The sequence below is a fragment of the Dermochelys coriacea genome, chromosome 2 (genome assembly GCF_009764565.3).
Source record: "Dermochelys coriacea isolate rDerCor1 chromosome 2, rDerCor1.pri.v4, whole genome shotgun sequence".
Classification (NCBI taxonomy): Eukaryota; Metazoa; Chordata; order Testudines; family Dermochelyidae; genus Dermochelys; species Dermochelys coriacea.
Genome location: NC_050069.1, coordinates 228,791,577 through 228,806,977, shown reverse-complemented (window position 1 = coordinate 228,806,977; position 15,401 = coordinate 228,791,577). Strand labels below are relative to the sequence as shown.

General features: G+C 46.6%; 2 protein-coding genes across 6 annotated transcripts in view; one reads left to right on the top strand and one right to left on the bottom strand.

The window, feature by feature from the left end:
* Window positions 1-10,920, bottom strand: part of SLC25A40 (solute carrier family 25 member 40) — an 84,394-nt gene extending 73,474 nt beyond the window's left edge. For all 3 annotated transcript variants that reach the window (XM_038391277.2, XM_043509378.1, XM_038391281.2), the window contains exon 1: window positions 10,793-10,920. The gene's annotated coding sequence lies outside the window, so the exon portion shown is untranslated. The remainder of the gene's footprint in view (window positions 1-10,792) is intronic.
* A 26-nt stretch (window positions 10,921-10,946) lies between these two features.
* Window positions 10,947-15,401, top strand: part of DBF4 (DBF4 zinc finger) — a 45,670-nt gene continuing 41,215 nt past the window's right edge. For all 3 annotated transcript variants that reach the window (XM_038391270.2, XM_038391269.2, XM_038391271.2), the window contains exons 1-2: window positions 10,947-11,091; window positions 12,547-12,643. In XM_038391270.2, the coding sequence (XP_038247198.1) occupies window positions 12,598-12,643 (46 nt within the window). In that variant the 5' untranslated portion in view covers window positions 10,947-11,091; window positions 12,547-12,597. The remainder of the gene's footprint in view (window positions 11,092-12,546; window positions 12,644-15,401) is intronic.

Below are 15,401 nucleotides of genomic sequence, written 5' to 3'. Positions count from 1 at the left end.
GGAGATAAGGTGGAAACCTATTCCTAACCTCTATTTCTCCTTCACTAGCCTGTCTTTTCCTCTGCCTGGTTCTTTTAGTCACATGCTTCCACTGACCACTTTCCTCACCCAGTCTCCCCTCAAAATTCCCCAGCCCTGCTTCCATCCGTGAGTCTTAGCTTTTCCCTTCAGATACCTCATATCTTTGCTCCATCATCTGCTCAAACCCCTTCCTAAACTCAACCAGACTTTCCACCTGCATCTCCAAACCTCGGATCTTTTCCTCCATCAGCTCTATCAGACGGCATTTCATGCAGAAAAAACTCTTACCGGTTCCCCCCTCCAGGATCATGTACATACCACAGCTTCCACATCCAATCATCCTCAATGTGTCTTCCACTACAGGAGTCACTCCCACAGCTGCCTCTGTATCTGTCATCGCCTTCCCACCTAAATCCTGTTAATCTGGGAAACACAAGCCACACCAAAAAGACTATCCCCCCCCAGCAAAAGCAAACCCCAAACAAGAACCACAATGCAAACTCCCCTGTTTAGAGCTCTGTTGGCTGGCTCCTGTGCTGCTGCAGCTGTCTGTGCCGCTGCCTGACTACCTTTATAGGACCTCTAGTTAGAAGCCCCACCCCCTAAGCAGGGCTCAGCTGCTCTCCCAGCACAAAGCCCCTACACACACACAAATACTAAAAATACAAAACCAAGTACAACTACCTTCTCCTCCAACAGAACAGAGTATTGGTTGATCATAGAATGACTATGAGCTGCCAATGTGATATGGCTGTGAAAAAAGCTAATGAGGTTTTAGGATGCATCAGGAGAGGTATTTCCAGTAGGGATAAGGAGGTTTTAGTACCATTATACAAGGCACTGGTGAGACCTCACCTGGAATACTGTGTGCAGTTCTGGTCTCCCATGTTTAAAAAGGATGACTTCAAACTGGAGCAGGTACAGAGAAGGGCTACTAGGATAATCTGAGGAATGGAAAGCTTGTCTTATGAAAGGAGACTCAAGGAGCTTGGCTTGTTTAGCCTAACGAAAAGAAGGTTGAGGGGAGATATGATTGCTCTCTCTAAATATATCAGAGGGATAAATACAGGAGAGGGAGAGGAATTATTTAAGCTCAGCACCAATGTGGACACAAGAACAAATGGATATAAACTGGCCACCAGGAAGTTTAGACTTGAAATTAGACGAAGGTTTCTAACCATCAGAGGAGTGAAGTTTTGGAATAGCCTTCCAAGGGAAGCAGTGGGGGCAAAAGATCTATTTGGCTTTAAGATTCTACTCGATAAGTTTATGGAGGAGATGGTATGATGGGATAATGTGATTTTGGTAATTAATTGATCTTTAAATATTCAGAGTAAATAGGCCTAATCCCCTGAGATGGGATATTAGATGGGTGGGATCTGAGTTACCCAGGAAAGAATTTTCTGTAGTATCTGGCTGTAGAATCTTGCCCATATGCTCTGGGTTTAGCTGATCACCATATTTGGGGTCGGGAAGGAATTTTCCTCCAGGGCAGATTGGAGAGGCCCTGGAGGTTTTTCGCCTTCCTCTGTAGCATGGGCACGGGTCACTTGAGGGAGGATTCTCTGCTCCTTGAAGTCTTTAAAACACGATTTGAGGACTTCAATAGCTCAGACATAGGTGAAGTTTTTCGTAGGAGTGGGTGGGTGAGATTCTGTGGCCTGCGTTGTGCAGGAGGTCGGACTAGATGATCAGAATGGTCCCTTCTGACCTTAGTATCTATGAATCATCTACCAATGCTGTTTTTGTCCCTTATACAGGTCTGTACCCAGACTGAAAAGACTCAAGAACTGAGACATCTGGATACTCAGGCTTCTCTCATAAAAAAAAAAGTCTCTATAATCTTACCCAGAAATAGAACATGCAGTATTGACCAATAGTTAATGAGATTATTGACATCAAGTTTTCATTTCTTGAACAAAGGCCAGGAGAAGCCAGCAGCCTGTCCTCACCAGCCAGGAAAGCCACAAGTCCAAAGAATAGTATGTGGGACAAGTCAAGGCATGTCTTACTAGATGTACATATAACTAGTGCAGCTGTTATTTTATTGCTGTTGCAAAGTTCTTGTAAATTTTAAAGGGTTCTACATAAATGCTGTGTTTTATTATTTGTCTTTACTACCTAATGTCTTTAATCTCCCCATTATAAAGGCTAATCTTAACGGGCTACATGATGCAGACAAATCTCTTTAAAACTCTTCTGGAACAGTGATTTTCAAACTGTGGATCATGACCCAGTACTGGTTCACAGAATGTAAAGCACCGGGCCATTAAAAGTCCCATCGGCGGTGCTGCCCAGCTAAGGCAGGCAGGCTAGTCCCTATCTGTTCTGACACCATGCTGCACCCTGGAAGTGGACAGCAGCATGTCCAGCTCCTAGGCGGGGGGGCCCCACGGGGCTCCGTGCGCTGCCCCATCAGCTCCACACTCCCATTGCCGGGTTCCTGGCCAATGGGAGCTGTGGGGGGCAATGCCTGTGGGTGGGAGCCACGCGCCTCCACCTAGGAGCCGGACTTGCTGCTGGCCACTTCTGGGGCGCAGCGCAGTACATGGTGCCAAAACAGGTAGGAAGCCTGTCTTAGCACCCCCGCTGCGCTGCTGACCGGGAGCTGCCCAAGGTAAGCCCGTGACCCAGCCCTGACCCCCCAAACCTGGAGCCCCTTCCTGCACCCCAAACCCCTCATCCCAGCCCCACCCCAGAGCCTGCACCCCCAGCCCAGAGCCCTGATCCCATCCCACACCCCAACCCCAGCTCTGAGCCCCTCCCTGAACCCCAAACTCCTCATCCCCAGCCCAGAGCCTGCACCCCCAATCCAGAGCCTGCACCCCTGCTCCTCAACCCCCTTCCCCAGCCCAGAGCCCCTTTCCACACCTCAAACCCCTCATCCCCAGCTCTGTTGGGTCAAGGGCATCAACAATTTTCTTCAACTGGGTCACCAAAAAAAAGTTTGAAAACCACCGTTCTAGAGCATGTTTTTCATTTGACTGTTAGTGAAACAAATAAGGAACTTGCTTGCCAACCACTCCACATTGTCTCTTTAGCATTTTTTTAAAAATTATTTTGTATTAAAACTACTGTCAAAACATAGACCACACACATTTCCCCAATAGGTAGTAATCCTATTCAAAAGGAGAATCCTTCATATAGCAAACTCACAAGTTCCCAAACCCTTGGTCACAGTAGGAAGGAAGATATACAACATCTGTAATGTGGTTTATAAACTTGGGTTCAGAAAAGGATTCCACACTCCCAGTGATGGAGCCTAGCTGATTTATTTGAAGATCTCCCCACACACACTCTTCTTTGAAGCAAAACAAGCCATATAGGACAAAAAGTCAAAATATTTTGGGAACTTACATTTTCACCAAACAAAAATTTGGTTAAAAGTTAAGGTTATTTACATGCAAAACCCCCAGACATTCTTAAAAGTGAAGAAATGCTTTCACACCCAAACATCACATTAACTATTCACAATCCCTGCACCTCCATAAGGAAATCACTTGCAACTCCAATATATAAAGAAACACATTGTGCAAGCATGTTAAGCTGGAGAAGTATTAGGGAGCCTCATCAGCAGAAGGGGTACTACAACTGGGGAGAGAACATAGGATGGATCCTGGGCAGTGGGTGGAAACTGCAGATAGGACCTCAACCCATCAAAGTTGGCTTCAACCATGACACAGTGGCTATTTTTTATATTGGATTTGTATTGTTTTCTCTTGCATTCATGCTGCAAGTCCCAGGACAGAAGGCTTGAACTCTCTGCTCCCTCTATAGGGAAGAAAGGAAAAAGCCACCTATGACTAGCTTCATTTACAAAAACAATATTGCTTATCTATAATTCCATCTTCTGAGTTTTGCTGCTTTAGTTGGAATTTGTTTTCAAAGGTATAAATAATAATAGATTATTATTACTGTACTCATGAAAGGACATAGGAATTGTGCAGGGTATGCCCTGGAGTGAATAGATCACCCTGAGCAGTGGTTCTCAACCTGGGGTACACAGAGGCCTTCCAGGAGGTTCGTCAACTCATCTAGACATTTGCCTAGTTTTACAACAGGCTACATGAAAAGCACTAGCAAAGTCAGTACAAACTAAAATTTCATACAATGGCTTATTTATATTGTTCTATATACCATCAGTGTTTCTCAATCTGGGGGTCACAATTTATTTTACAATTCTATGTAAAAATGAGAAAGTAAACAATTTTTCAGTAATAGTGTGCAGTGACACTTTTGTATTTTTAGGTCTGATTTTGTAAGCAAGTAGCTTTTAAGTGAGGTGAAATTTGAGATACACAGGACGAATCAGCCTCCTGAAAGGGATACAGTAGTCTGGAAAGGTTGAGAACCACTGACCCTGATTATATAGGGACTTTGGTTTTGTAAGAAAACTCAAGTCCAACACAAAACAAGGGGAAAAGGGCTTTATCCTAAAGACTAAGAGTTCAGTTGCAAGGTCTTGTCTTCGTTTTCCATCTGAAGATTCTTTGCCCTGTGTGGAGTAAATCTGCAGGACTGGAACAACGGCTGTAGTCACACAAGGCCGATTGTACAGATGGCAACAGCACTAAGCTGACTTTGCTATGCCGTGGCTCTCAATACCAGCAAAAACAAAAGTAATATCACAGAATTGGATCAGGTTGCTATGCCTCAGAGTGGGACATGGGGAAGTAGTTCTCTCTGGACCGGTACAGTCAGACAGAGCAGAGCAACTTCTCAGCTTCTACTGAATCTAATTGGACCAGTGAGTGGGGTTTGGGGTGAGTGTGATTTGTATCGACACTGTTGGGGAAAATATTCTTTTCCCCAAGAATCAGACATGCACAGACAATACTGACGGGGGTTTATTCACTGACAAGCAACTTCGAAGATATGGTACCACAGTGGCCAGTTATATACATTCTCTTAACAATTTGCATTTATTTGTTCATACAGAGACAGACATTGTTACAAGTCAAGAGAACCCTGAACAAAGATAAATATAAGAACAGTACATACATTTAGAGGTCATCCTAATTGCATCAAACCTCTATACTACCTTGTGGGGGAAAGAAGCGAAGTGGGTGGGAGATAGGGATGAGTGCTTAGATATCTGGTAGGCTGTGAAGGGAGCTTGTTCTGCTCTAAGATCTGAGTTACTGGGCGGGCACTGTCCATATATGCTGAGTTAAGGTATGTATTGACAGAAACTATGTCCTTGCTTCTCAGTAGTTTCTGTCTTTTCTGCTGGCTGAATTTTAACTCCTTCCTGACAACACTAAGAGTTCTGGGTCAAGGAGCAAGACAATTACAATGTGGAACTGTATGGTTGATCAGACTCTTGGTGCACTGATTTTGGGCTGTTCATTTTCTTGTATGTTAATATGAACATGGTTTTCATGTTTGTTTTTATTGTTTTTCCCTAAATAAAAAAATACTTATGACTCCATGTTTCTCCAGGGCTCTGAGTGGGGAAAACCCACTCTCAGAAGTGACCAGGGAGGTTTTTTTTTTGATTTCTCAGAGCCAGAGGTAGGAGTACAGATGTGGGTGGTGGCTCAAGCCATAGTTTTATTGAATGTTAGCCTTGTTGCTGCCATTGGTACCTGGCAGAAGGGTTACAATACCAACATAAGAAGTCACGTACTACAAGACAGGCCCAACAAAGAAAATAACAGAACGCCACTAGCCATCACCTTCAGCCCCCATCTAAAACCTCTCCAACGCATCATCAAGGATCTACAACCTATCCTGAAGGACGACCCATCCCTCACAGATCTTGGGAGACAGACCAGTCCTTGCTTACAGACAGCCCCCCAACCTGAAGCAAATACTCACCAGCAACCACACACCACACAACAGAACCACTAACCCAGGAACCTATCCTTGCAACAAAGCCTGTTGCCAACTCTGTCCACATATCTATTCAGGGGACACCATCATAGGGCCTAATCACATCAGCCACACTATCAGAGGCTCGTTCACCTGCGCATCTACCAATGTGATATATGCCATCATGTGCCAGCAATGCCCCTCTGCCATGTACATTGGCCAAACTGGACAGTCTCTACGTAAAAGAATAAATGGACACAAATCAGACGTCAAGAATTATAACATTCAAAAACCAGTTGGAGAACACTTCAATCTCTCCGGTCACTCGATTACAGACTTGAGGGTGGCTATCCTTCAACAAAAAAGCTTCAAAAACAGACTCCAACAAGAGACTGCTGAATTGGAATTAATTTGCAAACTGGATACAATTAACTTAGGCTTGAATAGAGACTGGGAATGGATGAGTCATTACACAAAGTAAAAAACTATTTCCCCATGTTATTTCTCCCCCCCACCTTTCCTCAGATGTTCTTGTTAACTGCTGGAAAGAGCCTATCTTGCTTGTCACCATGAAAGGTTTTCCTCGTTTCCCCCCGCCTGCTGCTAGTGATGGCTCATTTTAAGTGATCACTCTCCTTACAATGTGTATGATAAAACCCATTGTTTCATGTTCTCTCTGTGTGTATATAAATCTCTCCTCTGTATTTTCCACCAAATGCATCTGATGAAGTGAGCTGTAGCTCACGAAAGCTTATGCTCTAATAAATTGGTTAGTCTCTAAGGTGCCACAAGTACTCCTTTTCTTTTTGTAAATACAGACTAACACGGCTGCTACTCTAAATACCAACATAAATATCAGTTAGAGTTTAAAAAAAAAAAGTTGACCAGTCTCACACACAAAGGAACAGTAAATGAAGATCAGTCTCGTAGGAGAAATCCTGCCCATCACACCTATATTAAAGGGAGGTTTCAGCTCCACATTCATCCCTAATTTTAGTGCTTTATTCAAGATGAACAGCAAAGAAGCTTTAAAAGGCATTTTAAAGAAGTTACTACTTGAGAATAATAAATTTTTAAAAGACTGAGAAGGGCATTGTAATGGAGAAGTAGACATTATGACATGTAGTAACTACTTTAAATTATTTTCTTTTAATAAGCCTGTAGTTCAGCTCCATTAAAATCCTATAAAGACCTGTGAATATTAAAAACACAGATGTGTTATTGTAACGCCAACCTATACATGGGCATTGGTAGTGGGGATCAAACCTGAGACCCTCAAGAGCTAAATGCAAGAGCTTCTACTGCATGAGCTACATCTTTGTTTACATCTCTGTCTACTCCTGGGGGAATTCAGCACCACCGCGCATGCGCAGAATTCATGTTCCCCACATTTATTTGCTTCCCTGCAGAAACATGACTTTCTGACAGGGAAGCAAAGGGAAAATGCAAGAGCAGTCACACACCACTCACTAGCTGCACAGGTACATCGTTTCAGGCACCCGGAGCAGCCAGTGAAGAGGTAAATCACCACAGAACTGGGCATACCACAGCCAGTGGCTCCTACCCTGAGCTGAGATCAGCTGCTAATCCCTGCTGGGCTACAGGCAGGAGAGAACAGAACTTCCTCTTCCCCTGCAAGGAGTGGCTGGGGCTATGTCAGACCCACCCTCAGAAATCTCCCCCAGCTGCAGGAAGCTTAGCATCTTCCCCTGCTTCCTACCCCCATCACTCCTCAGTTGCGGGGAGGGGGTTGGGGGGGAGGAGGAAGGGTCACTGTACAGGGAGCTGCTCCCCCATCTGCTCAAACCCCGTGCATCCAGACCTCCTATATCCAGACACCACCACCAAGCCTCACCCCGAACACCCAGAACCTTCCTAGCCCTCCATACCCAAACCCCACTGAACCTCAACCCCTGAATCTGGAGCCCTCTGCACCCCAACTCCCTCCCTCTGGACCCCCACCTCTGCACCCAAACCACCCCCCACTGCGCTCCCTGCACTCAAACTCCCACTCTGATGAGCACCATACCCCTGCACCACCCTGAGCCCTCACATCCAGACCCCCATACCACTGACCCCCAATTAGCTGTACCTAGACCCACACCCCATCAAGCCCCACTCCCGCACCCAGACTCCCTTATTGAGACCCCACATCCAGACCCCTCCGCTGAGCCCCAACCACTTTTACCTGGAATCCTCTGACCCCACACCTGGATCCCCCCCACACTGAGCCCCTCCACACTTGGCTACTGCCTGATTGAGGCAACCTGCCTGCCCCACACCTGGTGCACCTAGCACAGAGGGGCAGGGCCCCAGAGTGTTTCTGGGGCAAGCCCAGGCCTTGAGCTATGTCAGGGTCAGGTGCAGCCTCATCACTGAGTTCATGTCCCCAGGATAGGAAGGCTGCAGGGTGATTTCCCACCTTCATGCACTGCTATGCTGGAGCCTCTGCATTTATTTATTGACAAATAAAACGTGCAGAATTTTAAAATACTGTGCTCAGAATTTTTAATTTTTTGGTGCAGAATGCCCTCAGAAATATCTGTTAGCCAAGGTGTAGCAGACTCATCATTCTTTCGGGTGCCTAGCCACCACTAGAGGGGGACATAGCGCCATTTTGAGCAAGCGGTGGTTACCTTATAAATACCCAGTTTCTGGCAAATTCAGATTTCTTTTAAAAAATTCTCAGCTGTGTTGCAATAAAGCAGGATTCATTAGGAAAAAATACATTTGAACTGATGGAACATTCTAACAAACCTGTGGTCCAATTCATTAATTACAAGATATATTTCATGACGTGATAAGAATTCTGTTGAAACTTGAAATATAATTGCATAGAAAGCTATAACTTGCAAAACGGCAGTAGATTTACCATTGTTGTCAATTATTTTCTTGCATCTGCAAGATCCTGTTCTTTGTTTTCCTTATTGAAAAATAAATATTATAATATTGTTTTCTTCAAAGGTTATGTCAATGCAAGGAGTCTACTAATTATAAGCAACTCTTCAAAAACAAACAAAAAAAACAGACCTCAAGCAGCCATGCATGCACAGTGGTGAAGGACAGAAAAAAAGTCTGAGTATAATAAGATTATAAAAATGGGCCATGGGATGCCATAAAATCATATACATCAGGTATAGATAGGAACTCTTAAATCATAAAATTTTATATAACCGCTATTATAGCATTTTCACCAATGGTGTCTCAGCAATCTTTCTACGTAGGCCTCACCTAAACTAGAAAAGTTAAACCCCTAAAACTATCTACCCCTAAGGCATCCGATGAAGTGAGCTGTAGCTCACGAAAGCTTATGCTCTAATAAATTTGTTAGTCTCTAAGGTGCCACACGTACTCCTTTTCTTTCTACCCTAAAACTATGTCTGTGTCACAACTGGACAACGGTGGTCAAACCTAGTAGTCGGAACAGGAGTCGGGCCAAGTCAAGTAGCAGGAGGTCAGAGTCCAAGACAGACCAGAGGACAAACTAAGAGTCAGGATGTCGGCAGGTTACCAGGAGATGAGGGTCAGACGCCAGCTTACAAACAGCAATCGAAGAGCAAAGCCAAGGACAAATCAGGATCAGAAGCTGGAGTCTACGGGCTAATTCAAGCAGAGTCTAGAGTGGTGGAAAGCAGGTGGTCCACGTTGTTGCTCAGACACCTTCCCCGCTTAGAGTAGCAGCCGTGTTAGTCTGTATTCGCAAAAAGAAAAGAAGGACTTGTGGCACCTTAGAGACTAACAAATTTATTAGAGCATAAGCTTTCGTGAGCTACAGCTCACTTCATCCGATGAAGTGAGCTGTAGCTCACGAAAGCTTATGCTCTAATAAATTTGTTAGTCTCTAAGGTGCCACAAGTACTCCTTTTCTTCCCTGCTTAGGTTCCAGGGTTAAGTACTGGTACCAGCCAATCAGCAGGCTCCGAAGGACCACCACTCAAGTCCTGTTGGACAGTACTTCCTGTTAAGCCCAGCCTCACAAAGTCCTCCTGTAGGAGCCCAGCCTAAGCCTCCACTAGCTATGCAGCAGCACGGAATCCCTTTGGTCGCAGCACTGCTGGTTCTTACAGGTATTTTTTTTGCCAGTATAATTACACCAGTATAAGCCCTAGTCTGGGCACAATTATATCACTATTGCTTACCTTGCTTCCTGAAACGGATATGCATTTTTATATCAATATAGTTAAAGCTGCAAAAGTTTCTAGTATAAACAAACCTGATCTCTTATGGTTCAGAGCCTTTCTTTATGTCTAAACAGATCTTCTCACAAGCTCATATACCTCCAGAGAGTCCATGTATCGCCGCCAAAAGGCTGGTATCATTCATGCCCCCATAGGCTTTCAGTGGGGAAAAAGGTGTGCTCTTAACTTGGGTGAGCTAACTCAAATTCACAGGGATTTTCCCTTGAATTAGCTAACTGTAGTTAAGAACACACTTCCCCCCCCCCACCCCCAGTAAAGATAAGGCCTCAGAAACTTCAATCCTGGAAACTGAAGGGATATAATCAACCCTTCCTCAAGATCATGTCCTCCTACAGATTTCTGCCCACACCCCAGGCTGAAGGGAATTTGAGCTCTTCATAGAAAAGCTCCTTCGCCGCCCCCCCCCCCCCCGCGACCCAGTCCCCTTTAGGAACATCAGCCTCTACTACACACACACCCCTCCCCCGCTGTCCACACAAACCCATCCCACTAGTGACTACAACCCACTCTCCTTCCCCCACTAGTGACTACAGCCCCCCCATCTCCTTCCCCCGCTAGTGACTACAGCTCCCCTTCATCCCCCCACACCCTCCCCCACTAGTGACAACTGCCCCCATTCCTTCCCCAAGCACCATCGCCTCAGGATTGCGGCCACTGATGTCGCTCCCCCACTTAGGGACCTGTGCCCTCCACTGCAGCGTTCCCACCCCGAGAGCTCGCCCCCCGAGGCCCTCAGCCGCCCGCGCGTTGGCCCGTACCGGGTTGTTGGGAGGCAGGAGCCCACTCGAGTCACTGCTCCCAGCGCTGGGGGAAAGGGCAGCCCCGGCACTGACACTAGCCTTGCGCCAGCAGCCCCCTCTGCCTGGCAGCGTCGGCCGTGCCGCCTCCTCAGGGGGTGGCGCTAGTCAGCCCCGCCCGCCGGCGGGCCGCGCAGGGAAGGAAGGAGGCCAGGCTAGTAGGCCCTTGTTGAAGTCGGACTCGTGAGGCGGGAAAGCGCCCCAGTTACGGGGGGGCTCGGCCCCGGCCCCGGCCCCAGTTCCCCGCCTTAGAGCCTACGGTGAGCGAGCAACAACAGCGCCCTCCTCATCCGCGAGCAGGGCGCAGGGGCTGGGGGAGCGGTGGCTGGGGCGACCGTTGGGAGAGGGGCTGGGGGAGCGGTGGTCGGGGGGGGGGTGACCGTTGGGAGAGGGGCTGGGGGAGCGGTGGTCGGGGGGGGGTGACCGTTGGGAGAGGGGCAGGGGGAGCGGTGGCTGGGGCGACCGTTGGGAGAGGGGCAGGGGGAGCGGTGGTGGGGGGGGGTGACCGTTGGGAGAGGGGCTGGGGGAGCGGTGGTGGGGAGGTGACCGTTGGGAGAGGGGCGGGGGAGCGGTGGTGGGGGGGTGACCGTTGGGAGAGGGGCAGGGGGAGCGGTGGCTGGGGCGGGGGTGACCGTTGGGAGAGGGGCAGGGGGAGCGGTGGTGGGGGGGTGACCGTTGGGAGAGGGGCAGGGGGAGCGGTGGTGGGGGGGGTGACCGTTGGGAGAGGGACAGGGGGAGCGGTGGTCGGGGGGTGACCGTTGGGAGAGGGGCGGGGGAGCGGTGGTGGGGGGGGTGACCGTTGGGAGAGGGGTGGGGGAGCGGTGGTGGGGAGGTGACCGTTGGGAGAGGGGCGGGGGAGCGGTGGTGGGGGGGTGACCGTTGGGAGAAGGGCAGGGGGAGCGGTGGCTGGGGCGGGGGTGACCGTTGGGAGAGGGGCAGGGGGAGCGGTGGTGGGGGGGTGACCGTTGGGAGAGGGGCAGGGGGAGCGGTGGTGGGGGGGGTGACCGTTGGGAGAGGGACAGGGGGAGCGGTGGTGGGGGGGGTGACCGTTGGGAGAGGGGCAGGGGGAGCGGTAGTGGGGGGGGTGACCGTTGGGAGAGGGGCAGGGGGAGCGGTAGTGGGGGGGGGTGACCGTTGGGAGAGGGGCAGGGGGAGCGGTGGTCGGGGGGTGACCGTTGGGAGAGGGGCAGGGGGAGCGGTGGTCGGGGGGTGATCGTTGGGAGAGGGGCAGAGGGAGCGGTGGTCGGGGGGTGACCGTTGGGAGAGGGGCAGGGGGAGCGGTGGTCGGGGGGGTGACCGTTGGGAGAGGGGCAGGGGGAGCGGTGGCTGGGGCGGGGGTGACCGATGGGAGAGGGGCAGGGGGAGCGGTGGTTGGGGGGGGTGATGGTTAGAAAAGGGCTGGGGGAGCGGTGGGAGAGGGGCAGGGGGAGCGGTGGCTGGAGCGGGGTGACCATTGGAAAAGGGCTGGGGGAGTGGTGGCTGGGGCGGGGGTGACGGTTGGGAGAGGGGCAGGGGAGCGCTGGCTGGGGCGTGGGGAGCGAGGGACGGAGGAGCAGAGGCATGGTGGCTGGGGTAGAAGTAAGTGGGACTTGGAAGCAGCAGGTGTGTTGGGGATGGGAGCCAGGGAGCAGTAACTCGGCGTGGGGAGTGTGAATGGGCTGCCTCTGTCCCTCTCTTGGGCGTTTAAATTCTCTGTTGAACTATTTCTCCTGCAGGTCATAACCCTCGGAAAGAAAGCGGACAGAAAAATGTGACTCGCCAGAAAAATGAAACCAAATGCTATGAGGATTAGCAACAAAAGACAAATTACAAGTAGGCAATGATCTTGCCCCATGTGATTTTAAGCTATTATGGAAAGCAGTTCAAAGTGATTGTAAATCTCATTCAGTTGCTGGAATGGATTTTTTTAACAAGTTAATTTGGATAAATTGCTAACTGGGAACTGCTTTTCTCAAGTCCTTCAAATAACAATGGGGCCTCAATCCAGCATTTTGTCTCCTGGTGGGCTCAAGGGTCTAGGAGCATGGCAGTGGTTCTAGGACTGAAGCCTGATGTACCATGTCCTACAAATGCATAAACATGTTTAATTTTATATGTTCAGATAGTCCCATTGAAGCAGTGTTATTAACAAAAACTCAAACACAAAATGGATAAATGAATATTTCTGCTGTATTTGTAAATACCACCACCTTCCACTAATTGAAAATTCAAAAGAAAGCTGAAATGGTTAGGTGTTTAAAACCTTTCTCTCTAGTGTTGGAAGCTCAATACTGCTTTATGCTGATACATGAGAACAAAAAGTGAAACTGACTAGAAATAAGTGAAACTGGTTAGCCTGTTTATTGTACAAGCTGTCTGAAGTGCTTAAAAAAAAAAAGTAATTAGTAGATATATGGAAGAGTAGATTAGGCCTAGGCTCTATAAACTGCCCCATGCAGGCAGAGACCCCCTTTCCCCCAATGACACCATTAGACCTTGCAGCAGGTCCATCCTCACAGAATGCATCCGATGAAGTGAGCTGTAGCTCACGAAAGCTTATGCTCAAATAAATTTGTTAGTCTCTAAGATGCCACAAGTACTCCTTTTCTTTTTTGCGAATACAGACTAACACGGCTGTTACTCTGAAACCCATCCTCACAGAGCAGCTTGCAGGAATGAGGCTTTTGGTATTAAAAATGTATTTGTCTTGTTAATTTCTGGTATTAAAGTAACCAAATAAGATAATTGATATATAAATTATTTTAGTTACTTTGCATTTTCCGTTTAAGGTCCCACTCTTGCAAGTTGATTGACTCAGGATGAGGGCTTTTGCAGTCAGTGGGGTTCCTGGGTGCATGGCTCTGCCTTCGCTAATGGGAGACATCTTGTGTGGATCATTTTACAGGATCATGGCCTTTATGTGGTTGCAAGAAAAAGTTAATCCCCCCACTTTTTGAGAGAGTCTGTTTTTTATTTTAAATTATATGATATCCTGGAAAGGTGGAGTTTTATGATTTTGATCTTTTTTGAAATCCATATTCATAACTCAAGTTAATCTATTGACATCTGTGACACTATTCATATGAAGAAGAAGAAAATAATCACAGGATTGGATTCAGTGTCTCTAATCTCTTGAATAAAGCTATTCATTTGCATGTTTAAGGGTTTAATCTTGCAATTATGTTTGTCTGGGTGGATCTACTGGGCTTCAGAGAGGTCCACACACACACATCCAGTTGAAAGGCTGGAACCATACTGTGGTTTGTTTTAGGTATATGTTAAGTTGCATGCTCTTCAAGGGAAAGAGCTATTTTTGTTGTCTGAAAAATTTGCTGTTAAAACTAATATTTTGATAGACCCTTATGTGACTAATCATATGCATAAAGTTAAACTTATGTCAATGTTTGCACCCATCCATTGTTTGGGATACCACACATGAGAGCTTCCTGTAGGTCCTACCATAATACTATTGTAACTTTATTTAATCATATTATGGCAGCACCTAGAGGCCTCCACCCAGTATGGAATTCCATTCTGTTAGGCAGTATACATACATATAACAAGGGAAAATCCATGTCACAAAGGTTTTACAATCTAAATAAAATGACTGAAAGAGCAGAAGAAAAGACATTATTAATTTTTAAAACATACTTAGTTTTTTTTAATCTAGTATGTTTGCAAAATTTTAATCTGAAGTCCCATGGAAATAGTTCTTCCATGAATGATTGCAGTGAGATATTACCCTAACGTTCTTTTGCTGTTTAGAAAAATGGAATTATTGAGTGGTTATTGGTTGTTTAGATCCAAATTTTGTCCACATTTAGGACCCTATCCAATTCTCAATGATTTAAATGGGAGTTGGATTGAGTTCTTCTACCTGTTTAACAAATCTGAAGTCAAGTGACAGAGGAGAAACTAGTCGTTAATCTTCTTTTTTGATATTTTGTTTGTCTTTAAATATTTGTTTTGCAGATAGCATACCCAAACGTAGTATTGCTACTTTAAGAGAATAGTAAAGAGAGGTACTTTCAGTTCCCAGAACATTGTGTGTCCTTGATGATACCGGTAAATTTACTAGTGGTGCATCATTACAAACGCAGCATAATATTTGGCAAATTGGATGGAAAGAAAAGAGGACATTATACTGCTAATGGTAAAAAAGAAAATCAACTGTAAAAGAGGATTTTAACAGTAGAATTGTAAGGACTTGGTAACAATATCCACTGAATTAACTGGAAATCTTTCTATTGCCTTCAGTGGGTTTTGGATCATGCCCTAAGAGAACAATTTGAATGAATTAGTCCCCACACTTGCAAATACTTATGCACATGCTTAACTTTAAGCTGTTAATAATCCAGCTCAATGGAGTCATTGAGTAAACTTGCATGCTTAAAGTTAAGGATATGCATAAGTGATTGTTTGAAGGATTGGGGCCTTTGGTGGTTGCTCCCCTTTAATATTTGTGTCATTGTTTTTAAATTATTTTGGATAGGCATCAAAATGACTTCTGAAAAATGAAATAATGAACAAAACTTTAATATTATATTATTTTAAACCTAGGTGCTCTATTATTTTTAAGATACTTTTCTTT